Raw genomic sequence first — 12,426 nt, forward strand, 5'->3', positions numbered from 1 at the left:
GATTTTGGGTTTTATAAGAAGAGGAAGTAAGAAGAGAAGCCAACTCTGTGTTGGAAGCACTAGGTTTATTAGGAAGTGCTCTTGAGATCACTACGAAGGTAAGGGAAGCAAATCTGCACCGAAGGAGAAGTCGGGCTGTGAGGCAGGACGAAGGCTCAGCTGACTTTCAGAGCTGTTCCTGGTTGGGGTGAGAGGGATGAATCTTTACGCTCCTACATAAATCAGTCATTCCGTGTGGGCTCCCTAAGAAAGAGGCATGACGTGACAGCTGAGGGCCATCTGCCAGCAGTGTGCCCACTTCAACAGCTGGGGTCATAAGTCCTTTATTCCCAAGGGGGATCCTGTCTGTGCATTCTAACATTTATCACAGCAATAGCCTTACAAGGCTAGCGGATTCGAGGGAGAAATGTTTTTAGGGTAGTAAGACTCAACTTGGGAAATAGATACATTAATATAAACATATCCTAATCATTATTCTGTATTGCCTTGTCAGGCAATATGTCAGCCATAACATATTAAAAAGTGGGCTAATCCGTTTATGAAACACCTCCCATATAGCTGGCCTTTGTTAGCAGATGTACAAAGATAAGATAATCACCCATATTGAGAAGCGAACAAGTTAGTGGGAGAAGGGATGCACCAAAACAATAGCCCTGTAAGAGGCTGTGCTTATCTTATTTGTGTTTATATCTGTACCACCCCATCTATGCCTGGCACACAGTAGATTCTCAATAGGTATATACAGAATGAGCCAGTGCTAGAGTAGAGCAAAAACTGCTTGGGTCAAAGAGAATAGAGGGCTAATGCAGCCTGGAGGAGGCAGGAATGCATCACGGAGGGGGATATTTTAAGGGAAGCTTAAATGATAATAACGAGTTTTCCAGGTAAGGAAGGGGAAGGGTGGGAGGAGTTAATTCCTAGCAGCTGTTTCAGGGAAAACAAAAGCATGAAAAAGAATACTTGGAGGGTGGGTCAAAGGTAAAGCATGGAAGGAAAAGTCTCCTATTTCGATAAAGGGCACGCGTGACACAAACACATATTAACATCTACCCAGAAACCAGTTGGCTACTGTGGTAATGTGGGATATTCAGGGAATTTACAAGAGATCGTTTTTTGAGCTGGAGTTGAATGAAAGGGAATTGTTTTAGGTGTACACAACAGAGGCAGAATGGTATGGTGGTTGAGCGCTGGTTCTTCAAGAACAGATCTGTGTTCAAAGCCTAGCTCATGTTTGTGACATGTTATATGTGGTGTCTGATACGGATACATAATAAGAATGCAATTAATGTCAGTGAGAATCACGGACCTGGAAGGCATGAGTGGAGTGTATATACCAGGGGAACTGTTGAGTAAACGAAACAGGAGCTATGGTAGAGTCTCATTGTAAAATCCATTCCTGTTTTTGGAACTCCTAAACCAAAATAGGGCTTCTTCCTCCAACATTTTAGTTCAGGGATGATTTTGTGTGTACGTATTTTCCTGGGAAGGGGGACAAATCAGTGCCCCACTCAATCTAAGGCAGCTCTGCATTGGGGAACTTGTCTGAGGTAGCACAAGGATAAGGAGCAGGGCACATTGTAATGATACGGCTTTTAGTATTTGTGCGTGCCCTGAAACAAAGAGATCTTCATCTGGGATCCAGGGAAAGAGATTTGTAGATCTTCTGACCCTACAGTTCTGAATAGGAAGCAGAGCCACCTGCTAGAAGCCTACTTTGACCAATATGAATCGATTACTCTTTTCTTTCTTTTCCATTCTAAGACATTTCTTTCTATCGCACTTATTTGCATATGTTTTTGTGGTATTAAGCAGATTTTCTTTAAAACTGTGAGAAAAGTTTCTGAAGGCAGCAACTTCTTCCTCCCAGTATCCCACTTCACTCTTCTTACTTGCCCCGCCCCCATGTCTCCTTTCCACCTCTGCCTCCAGCTGGCCTACTAAATAAACTATTTGCCAGAGGCATGATTTCCTCATTCTTTCAATTCCCCTTCTCCCAGATTGAGAAATTCTGGGCTTGCTCTGGATTTTTTTTACAGTCTCAGGTTTTCATTTTTGTTTTTTCTTTTTCTTTTCCAGCAGATGCCCCAGTCCTGGGTTCGCATGTCTTTGTTGTCAGCCTGTGGATCACTGATTGACCAGCCTGAGCCAGCGGGTCCCTCAGATCCCAAGGGACAGACTGGGCGGTGCTTTTACCCACACCGTGAGACTCCTCATAATTGCATCAGTGCCGCACGTACCTATGGAAAATACTAGTGGACTGTCAGGCTTGGGGTTAATTGGTTTCAGCTAACACCTTATGGGAGCAGAGTCTTTGTGCACATGCTGCCGTGGTACAAGTGCCCTAACTAGCTTCACACCAAGGGGAGTGGCATCCTGAAGGAAAGCAATTCCTTTTACTCCACCCCTTTCATCCACTGCCACTCACAGATTGGCCTCCAGCTCCTGCCCGGTGGATCAAAGACGAAATCTTAGAATACACGTTTTCAAACTCAATTAATTGTTCATTAATATCCGGGAGTGGCAGATATACGATGCTTCCCTTTTCATGGCAGGTCAAAGATGAAATTTGATTATGCTTTGAAGGGTGTGGTTTGCCTCTTGAAATTCCCGGCAGTGTCTTTACCAACGTGGTGTTGCCCAGAGCAGCCCAAGTGCCCTTATCTAACCAAGGGAGGCGCACTTGTCTGCATATATACAGGCAGGAGCTGACGCTCGGAAAAGTCAAATCCAGCCTGCACAATGAAGAAGCAACCTAAGAAGGATGAAGCTCCACACTGTGAGCTCAGTAAGTAGCCAGCAACCATGCGGAAGCCCAAAGAGGTTGCTTAGCTGAGCAGACCTGTTAGGGGGACATGAATGGCTCCAGCCATTTTACTTTCTAGTTGCAGCAGAAGTTCCCACAGGAAAGGTTCTGGTCTGGAAGGACTTCATGAAGCCTTTCTGAAAACTACCCAGAGGTGTTGGAGAGAGATTCTCAGAACTAATTTGTGCATTTTCTTTTTCTCTCTAGGGGAAGTTCTGTATGGAAACCAGCCTGTTCCAGAGTAACTGAGGATACTCAGCCCAGTTTTTTTGTCCCTGAGATTTTTACTTTGTACTTGATTTGGAGTTTTCTTTTTGCAGTTCATTCTCCTTCCTCCTCTCTTGGACTCTTTTTACTATCTAATAAAATTTTCTCCTAGCAGTTTTTTACGTGGAGAAAGAAGTTGGAGGGGTTTATGCTTCTTTTCCTCTCTAAGCCTACAATTTGGTTAGATAAGCTTGGTTATCTTCAACGTAAGCTGTAGGGGGGTGTCTAAGAATGTTTCTGGAAGCTCTAAAGGGCATTGTAGAAAATGAGGGTGGCTCGTCAGACAATTTTTCTTCCCTCTAAAGCACCACTAGTCTGGCTATCATCTTCAGGGAAAGGCTGGCGTTGTGAGGTTGGGGCTGGGGCGGGATCGCTTTTAGGTAGGCAGAGATAAAGCTTGGAGGAAGAAGTGAACCAGCCGGGTAGGATGGAGGAAAACAATTCATTACAGAGGCTTGGGAGTGGGGCATCTGATGCGGTGGAACTGGCTGTACTAGCTGATGTCTCGCGATTCCTCCCGGGTGTGGGTTGCTTTCGGTGAAGCAGCAGATACTATGGTGTGGCTCTGGGGACGAGAGCATATGGTCCTGCCAGGTTGGCTAAACTTTATGGAGTGGAGCTGTACCTCGCTGAACAAAGTCTCCAGAAAAAAAGGGGGCTTGACTGCCAGTATCTAATGTGAGGCAGCGGCTAACTGAGGTAGGAAATTGATCTGACCCGGGACTGGGCGCAGGACCGCCGGAGCCCCAACATCCACACTCAGTTGAGCACGACCCGCGCTCGCAATGGCTCGGCGAGAAACAGCTCCAGCCCAGGCCGTCGTGGCCCCGCCTCCAGCCTGCTGACCCTGGGGTGGGCGGACCCTCGGGACGCCCTCAGCTGGCCACGCGCGCCGGCAGCTACCGGGAATACGAGGAGTCCAGCCAATAGGAATGTGCAACTGCGGTCCTATCGGCCAATCGCGGGGCGTGTAGGGGGTTGGCCGGCTTGGCGCTAGCTCCCGGGATATGGAGCGGCCAGCGCGAGGGCATCCTGTCTGGTGGCTGCGGAACCGGTAAGGCCACCGGCGGGCGAGGTCAGGGGTCACGCGGCCGCACCAGTTTCCCCAGGCCGGCCGGGAGGGCGCGGGGGTGGGCCAGGGAGCAGGCGCCGGGGCCAGTATGGGGCACGCGGGGCGCCATGCGGGACGGCGAGGGGCGGTGCGGGGGGCCAGACAGAGCCGCCTTATTCGAAGGAAGACAGAGAGCGGGGCGGGGGGTGGGGGCAGGGAGCGAACGCCTGAGGTTGTGGGGCCTTGTCCCTTCCCCGCCGCGGCCTAGGCGAAATGGCCGAACCCCCGTGTGGACCTGCCGCCGCGCGGGAACCCGTGATCCAGGGTGCGCTGACCCGCTTCACGCCGCGGAGGAGGCGACGGGCACAGGGCAAGGTCCCCGCAGCCGCCTTCTTATCTGCGGAGCCCTGGGGCCGCGCCCGTTCCCTGGGCCTCCCGCCGCTCCTCTTTAACAATAAAGATCACTTTAGTGCAGCCGACATCCATGGAGCGCCTTCGAGTGAAGGGCCTGGGCAGGCCGCTGAGTACTCGCGTGTAGATTGGTTTTAGGGCTCTTTGTGCCGCTTCCTGGCTCCAGGTACTTTTATAGGGGGCACACGGTATTGAAGTGGGGTGGATGCTCTCCAACTGTTCGGTTTCTTGTATCCCTGCTTTTAAAGCTGCGATATTCCGTCTTTGGATTCCTTTCCACTCCCCCCCCCCCCCCCCCCCGCCCCGCGCCCCAATTCCCCGACTCATGTACCAGACGATTTCAAAGAGCATCATTAGGGAAGAAGTTGAGGAACCTGGGATTGAGTTTTCCTGTGTGTAAAATGAGCATATTTTCATATTGTCTGTTGCTTTCAGAAGAGTGCTGCGAAGTTAAGGGAACGCGGCATATCTCTAAAGTGGAAGGCAAAAGCAGAAATTCTGTGGAAGGAGCAGCAAGGGCAAATGGGCTTCCAGAAACTTTTGCTGGCCATTATTTTAGTGAATGTCGGTGAAACCGGGGGGACACTGTTGACCGTGACTCCTGTGAATGGAAGGCCCACCAGTTTGCACCACTTCTTGGCTGTGTAAACCTTTGAGCAAGTTGCTTAGCCTCCTGGTTCATTTGTCTCCAGGAATTTAAAATGAGAATTGATACTATAAATCTTACAAGTTTGTTAGTGAGTATAAAATAAGTTGATACAGATGAAGTGCTTAGTTCTTGGCGTGTAGGAATTTTTATTACTTAACACGTGCCTTCTTTCGGCTAAAGATTCCCGTCCAAAGAATTTTGATCTTATAACTTACCCTTTGCTCAGAATCGTGTGAGCCTATTGTGAATGAATCCTTAGGCCCTTGTTTTCCATCCCTGGTGTTAACGTTGACCTGAAGGTATAGTATAATTCCGGGTGATTAGAGGCTTCCTACTGGGTGTTTACTGTATCATTAAATAAGGTTGGAAACTATCACTATACTAGGTATGGCTGTGACAGCTGTGTTGAGTAAACGAAGCCTCAAAACTTTTTGGGCTGTTTAGTTTTTCATTGGAAAATACTTCATTGACAGTCTTGGCCCAGGCACGGTTTATTTTGGATCCACTACCAAAAAGGCCATGATTGCAGTATACTTGGTTTCTCATGTTTCCGGGATGGCTGTGGGACTTCGGAGGGGAATTTCTGGGCAGCCTGGCAACACTTCTTGTTAATGAATGGGGAAGCTTGGTATGAATCTAATCTTACTTTACTGTTAGGAAATCCGCAGTGGTTCCTTGGATTACTCTACAGAGCAACTACTAAGCAGTTTTACTTCAGTTTTGACTCAGTGACGTCAAGGTTAGAGGTTAGAGAACAGTATCCATAAAGTAGCATCTTTTGGGTGGGTGCTGTGGAGTGAAAGGCGTCTTTATTCCTTGTCTCCTCCCCATGTACATAAATACAGTCTGCTGACAGATTTATACCCTTTCCATGAGCTTAAAATTGTCTCTTTTTTTTTAAATTTCTTTTTAATGTTTATTTGTTTATTTTGAGAGGGGAGAGGGACAGAGAGAGAGAGAGAGGGAGACAGAATCCCAAGCAGGCTCTACTCCAGAGCCTGATGCAGGGCCCAAATTCACGAACTGTGAGATCGTGACCTGAGCTGAAATCGAGTGTCAGACACTTGATTTTAGGGCCACCCAGGTGCCCTTAAAAGTCTCTCCTAAGTTCTTACAGTGTTATCTGGAAGGCGCTAATGGAAGACTGTTTTGTCTTCCAATTCTCCCCTTCCATGAAAGCTGCTATTTACACACATAGCATAATCACAAAATGAGAAACTCTGAATTTGTGAAAAAGAGTATGCTGTCCCGATTTGGCTGAAGTACGGATGGTATACGTTCAGTTATTTAGCTTTGGAATGAGACAATTTAGTACTTCTGTAGGGTTGAAAGTTGGATGTGAGTTTGGTGAGGATAGAGGACGGTGTCTTCTTGAAACCTCTTTACTTGTGCTTGAGTAAGGAGGAAAGGGAGTGGCATCTTCAAGGAGTTGAGTGTTTAAGGGAGAAAAGGAAGCCTTTTGCTCTAATGTTGTTGTCATCCTTATCATCTGAGTCTCTGTGGTCTGAATAAAATATTTTGGAAAAGAAGGCAGGGAGCATTGGAATGTGCAGAATATAAGGCTTTGGAAAAGCTAGACCCCTTTTGTCTCATCAGATGCTATTCATTCTTTTGATAATTTAACAAACAGATATTTAACAATTGACATTTTTGGGCCCCTGGAGACACAAAGAAAGACCCTTCAGACATCATCAGGGGCATCATGGATAACATACAACATTGTTTGTATTATAAACTATAATAAAATGGGAATAGAATATAAAATAGTTGGCCAGGAATGATAGAAAATATACTTATCATCTAGTTCCTTTTCCACTTTTAATTTTTTTTTTTTTAACGTTTACTTATTTTTGAGACAGAGAGAGACAGAGCATGAACGGGGGAGGGTCAGAGAGAGGGAGACACAGAATCTGAAACAGGCTCCAGGCTCTGAGCTGTCAGCACAGAGCCCGACGCGGGGCTTGAACTCACTGACCGCGAGATCATGACCTGAGCCGAAGTCGGCCGCTTAACCGACTGAGCCACCCAGGCGCCCCTCCACTTTTAATTTTAAGGCTGAAGTCACTTATATTTTTTAATGTGAAGACCAAAGTTTCCAGTAAAACCTTGAATTGGGAAGTTGGGGTTCTTAGGCTTGTCTTTATGCTTATTGCTGGTAGGTGATCTTGTTTGGGTTATTTTTGTTTTGGTCCCATTAATCGCTAGTAATCAAGTGACTGCTAAAACCCCTAGGTAATGAAAGGAGAAGGCTGCAAGTTAATTATTAAAATTTTAAACAGGTTCCAAAGAGCAGAAGGAGGCAGGTGTGCAGCTGGAGAATCTTGTAGTAAGTGTTATTTGTCTGTACATATAATTTTTCTTTAAGAAAAGACGTGTTGAGGAAAATATGTACTCAAATTGTTAAGGCCAGGCTACGTCCGATGGGCCAGAATGTGTCATTGGAATGAATGAATTGAATGTAGTCTAGTAATCATTCTTCACATTTGCCAGAGGAAAATGACTCATGCAAGTGTGAGGGCAAAACATTTTTCTGAGGCATGAGTGGGTATAGGCTTACTTAATAGTGACCTTCTTATTTCAATATAAAGGGGTGTTTGAAATTGTTCACAGAGTGTAGAGTTGCAGGATAGATGCGTCAGGCTGGGAGGCCAGGTTGGTTCCCCCAAAGGGAAATGCACGGCTGTTTACTTCTGGTTAGGAAGAAATCAGAGGAAGCTCTCTGTGTGAGAATTGGGAGGAACAAAGACCCAGCTACAGTCTCTAGAGGTCAGACTTCAGGGACCCTGACTTGTGAGCATAGAGGTTTGAAAGCTGGTTAACCCTCAGCAATGAGCAGAGAAAGTGTTCTGTCTAGTAGGTATCAGGTCCTTCTAATTCTGAAGTCTCTGGTTGATGAGTGATATATTTTTTGAAAGATCAGTACTTCTGGACAGCCTGGCCACATTTCTCCCAGCTGTTATCATCTTTGACACCCAGGCAGCCAGTTTCATTATCTTTCTCCCCATTTCTTACTCCCTCTCTCCTTGCTGCTTAACATTTTTTTTCTTCTTTTTTTTTTTTTTATCATTCAGTGTTCTCAATGTCATGTTTTTCTTTCAACTGTGAAACAGATTCTCAGAAGTCCAGCTCAAGCGAGAAACAGCAAACTTGATGTTGAGTTGAAATTGTGGTTCTCTGGGAGACTAAGCAAGATTATCCCAATTTTGAAATTATTACTACAGTATACAAAGTCAGTAAAATGAAAAACAGTCCACACTGGTATCTTAATGGCCATCGTGCCAGAGTGAGAAAGAGACACACACATACAGAAGCCCTGATGCGTATTAAGCACATTGTACAATAGGAGTACTGTTTGTACTTTGTGAACTGGGTGTGTTTCTGTGGCTTTGGCTGAAGACATTCTAATATGAAGACATTCTCTAGTTAGGTAGTGAGGATTAGAGTTTTCAGGCCTTTTCTTAAACTAACACCACAGGGACTTTTCACTTTTCCTTCCTTCACAGAAGTAGGTGTAATCAGTCTCAACCTGTCTTTTCTTCATTTTATCATTTTCTATCAAATTCATTTTCATAACAGAAAAATAGGAGGCACTTACATCTAAATTTAAAAAATTCTAAACTTTGTATCCTCAAGAATAATTTAGAAATTCACAAGGCTTTTTAAAAATTAATTATCATAGTTGACATATAATATTATATTAGAGTCAGGTGTACAACATAGTGATTTGACAATTCTGTACATAATGGGACACTTCCCATGGTACATGGAGTTCCCATTTGCCACCGTGAAATGTTATTACAGTATTGTTGACTATATTCCCTATGCTTTCCTTTTCATTTCCATGACTTATTTATTTTAAAATTGGAAGTTTGTACTTCTTTTTTTTTTTTGAGGGGGGGGGGGCGCAAGTGAGCGAGGGGCAGAGAGAGAGGGAGGGAGAGAATTGGGGCTCACCCTAAGCAGGGCTCAAGCTCACCAGTGCAGGACTTGAACTCAGAAACCATGAGATCATGACCTGAGATGAAGTCAGATGCTTAATGGACTGACTCACCCAGCCACCTGGAAGTTTGTACCTCTTAATCCCCGTTACCTATTTTGCCCATCTTCCCTCACACCTCCACTCAGGTAACCATCCGTTTGGTCTCTGTATTTAAGAGATTGTTCATTTGTTTGTTTTGCTTTTTAGATTCCACATATAAGTGAAATCATATGGTATTTGTCTTTCCCTCTTTGACATATTTCACTTAGCATAATACCCTCTAGGTGCTATGTTATGCTATGTTATGTTACTCCTTACATGGGCTTTGGTGGGGGTCTTGGGGCAGCACCTGTGGTCTAAATCAGGGTGGGAGGAGTGCCTAGGTGGCTCAGTCAGTTGAGCATCGACTTCAGCTCAGGTCATGATCTCACGGTTTGTGGGTCACGCTCTATGCTGACAGCTCAGAGCCTGGAGCCTGCTTCGGATTCTGTGTCTCCCTCTCTCTCTGCCCCTCCCCTTCTCATTCTCTCTCTCTCTCTCTCTCTCTCTCTCTCTCTCTCTCTCTCTCTCTCTCTCTCTCCGAAATAAACATTTTTAAAAAATTAAAAAAATAAAAATAAAAAAATAAAAAATAAATCAGGGTGGGGATGTTCAGTCCTTCCATGCTTTGCAAAAGCGATTCCTGACTACCTTGTGAATTTTGCCAGTCAGCTTTAAACATTCCTGTTCACATTTATTTAGCCAGTTGCTTCCATATAAACACTTTTGGTTCCCTCTATGAGAGTTTGTTGCCTTCTTAATGCTGTCTTTGATTTTATTTATATAGGGGAGGGGAGGGGAGGTAAAAAGGGATGAATTAGAGGAATGTTCAAAAACATTACTCTCTAAACTTTATAATTAATTTTAGGGAGACTTTTGCAATATTGAGCACTACTCTGAAATCGGTGAAATAGTTTGTATGTATGTATTTATTTATGTTTGTTTATTTTTGAGAGAGAGTGAGCAAGTGAGGAGTGGGAGCAGGGGAGGTCCAGAGAGAGAGGGAGACACAGAATCTGGAGCAGGCTCCAGGCTCTGAGCTGTCAGCGTAGAGCTCAAACCCACAAACCGTGAAATCATGACCTGCGCTGAAGTCAAATGCTTAACTGACTCAGCCACCCAGGTGCCCAGGTTTATTTATTTATTTTGAGAGAGGGAGTTTGTGCACCAGCAGGGGAGGGTCAGAGAGAGAGGGAGAAAGAGAGAGAATCCCAAGCAGGCTCCACACTGTCAGTGTGGAGCCCGACTTATGGCCGGTTCCATCTCAGGAACCATGAGATCATGACCTGAGCTGAAACCAAGAGTCAGATATTTAACCAGCTGAGCCACCCAGGCGTCCCTTAACTTACATGTTTTTTAACATTCAGTATTTCATACTTTCTTGGGGGCAATTTAAAAACAGATTTGGGCTATCTAAATTGTTCTTTAAAAAATTAACTGTTCTTCCAGAGTTCTTGTGAATGCTAAGAGAACACATGAGATAATGTTAATAAGATGTTCAGAATTGATTATGGCTAGTATGTGTTTGGGGGGATACCCAAATTAAGGAGTCAGGAAACTCCTGACAAGGCAGCTTCTAATTTTTGCATTCAAGTGAAATTCCCAATTCATAATTTCAGAGCATGGCTGTTTGGGCACTAAGACAAAGTAGTAATAAGTTAAGCTTAAGATAGTATATTATATGCCTGTCAGCTGGACAGCTGCAGATCTCTGATTATCCATTACAGAAGTTTTGTCAGACAGAGTTCATCTACACATTCTGAAAGTATTTGTTTGGAAGCTGAGTGAATCCATAGGACTTTTGCATTAAAAAATAAATAAATGGTACAAGTACATGACAAAATGATTTTTTTTTTAAGTGCAAAATGGTATATGGTGTATATTCAGTGAGAGGTCTTCCTTTCACCTGACCTTGTTTGTACTTCCCTACTCTTTCATCTTGGGGACAGCATTATTAGTTTTTGGTATGTCCTTGAGAGATAGTCCATACATGTACGTATGTATATTATCATCCCTCCTCTTTTTTTCTTCTTGCCATATAAATGATTCCATACTGTCTATAAATTGGATTTTTTACTTGAAAACATATCTTGGAGATTGTCTCCTATCAGTACAGTTAGATATGCTCTATTATAATAGCTGCATGGCATTCTATCCTGTGAATGTACATAGTCTATTTAACCAGTCTTTGACTGATATCAAGGTTGTTTTTAGTCTATTGATACTACAAACAGCGTTACAGGAAATTTCCTTGCACATACTTCCTTGTATGGGTGTTTCTTTAGGATACATTCTTAGAAACAGAATTGCTGGGTCAAAGGGTGCTTTTAACATTTGAGACAGAAAATGTAATTTTATTAGCCTTTTAATCTTGTAAAACATTTGTTTGAAAGTAATCTCTGTGGGGCTTGATCTCATGTGGGGCTTGAACTCATGACCCCAATGTGGCGCTTGAACTCATGACCCCGAGATCAAGAGTCACATGGCTCTATTGCTCTACCGACTGAGCCAGCCGGGCACCCCACTTGTAAACATTCTTACAGCTTTTTTTGTCTTGAAAGAGAGAGAGAGTGGGTACACACAAGTTGGAGAGGGGTAGAGGGAGAGAGAGAATCCCAAGCAGGCTCCATGCTCAGTGAGGAGCCTGACATGGGGCTTTATCTCACGACCCCAGGATTATGACCTGAGCCGAAATCAAGAGTTGGACCCTCAACCGACTGAGCCATCCAGGCACCTCATTCTTACAACTTTTGATAAGGAATGGGATAAAACAGTTTATAGTACATGTATCCAGGAGTGCCATTTTTTCTGTTGTTGCTGTTTGACAGGAGGAAACTTACTGGCTTTGGAAGAAGGTGACGCTTTATGGTTGAGGGTGAGCTAGAATATTATCAAAGGTATATTAATCATAATTACCAAGTATTGCTGGATTGATTCTGGTTGCTTATATTTCAACTTGATCTTTTTATTAATGTAGTTGAATGACTGAAATGATCTGGTGGCATAGTCCTAGGGAGGAAAACTGTCTTAGTGCTTCCATATGAGTCTTAAATTTTCATGGAGATTTAAATACCAAGCATAACTGACCTTCTCTATTCCCTGCTCTCGTTATGTTCTGTAGACACTGGAAACAGTGGAACTTCTAGTTTGTTAACTGCAAGTTTTGATGAGAAAAATGGAATCTATAATCTCTTTTCCTTTCTTAAAATAATACATTCCTGAGATTT

The 12,426-nt window shown here is 44.1% G+C and overlaps 1 protein-coding gene across 5 annotated transcripts in view; it reads left to right on the plus strand.

The window, feature by feature from the left end:
- Positions 1 to 12,426, plus strand: part of SLC11A2 (solute carrier family 11 member 2) — a 54,857-nt gene that overhangs the window by 6,455 nt on the left and 35,976 nt on the right. For 2 of the 5 annotated variants that reach the window (XR_009265714.1, XR_009265713.1), the window contains exon 1: positions 2,731 to 2,785. Coding sequence is in view for 1 of the 5 variants with exons in the window: in XM_058742776.1 (XP_058598759.1) it covers positions 2,740 to 2,785 (46 nt within the window). In the remaining 4 variants the exon portion in view is untranslated. Of the gene's footprint in view, positions 1 to 2,076; positions 2,786 to 3,968; positions 4,125 to 4,587; positions 4,699 to 12,426 lie in introns of those variants that run through there. The other 3 variants (XM_058742776.1, XM_058742779.1, XM_058742780.1) reach the window with 3 other exon arrangements.

This window comes from Neofelis nebulosa, chromosome 8, assembly GCF_028018385.1.
Source record: "Neofelis nebulosa isolate mNeoNeb1 chromosome 8, mNeoNeb1.pri, whole genome shotgun sequence".
Classification (NCBI taxonomy): Eukaryota; Metazoa; Chordata; class Mammalia; order Carnivora; family Felidae; genus Neofelis; species Neofelis nebulosa.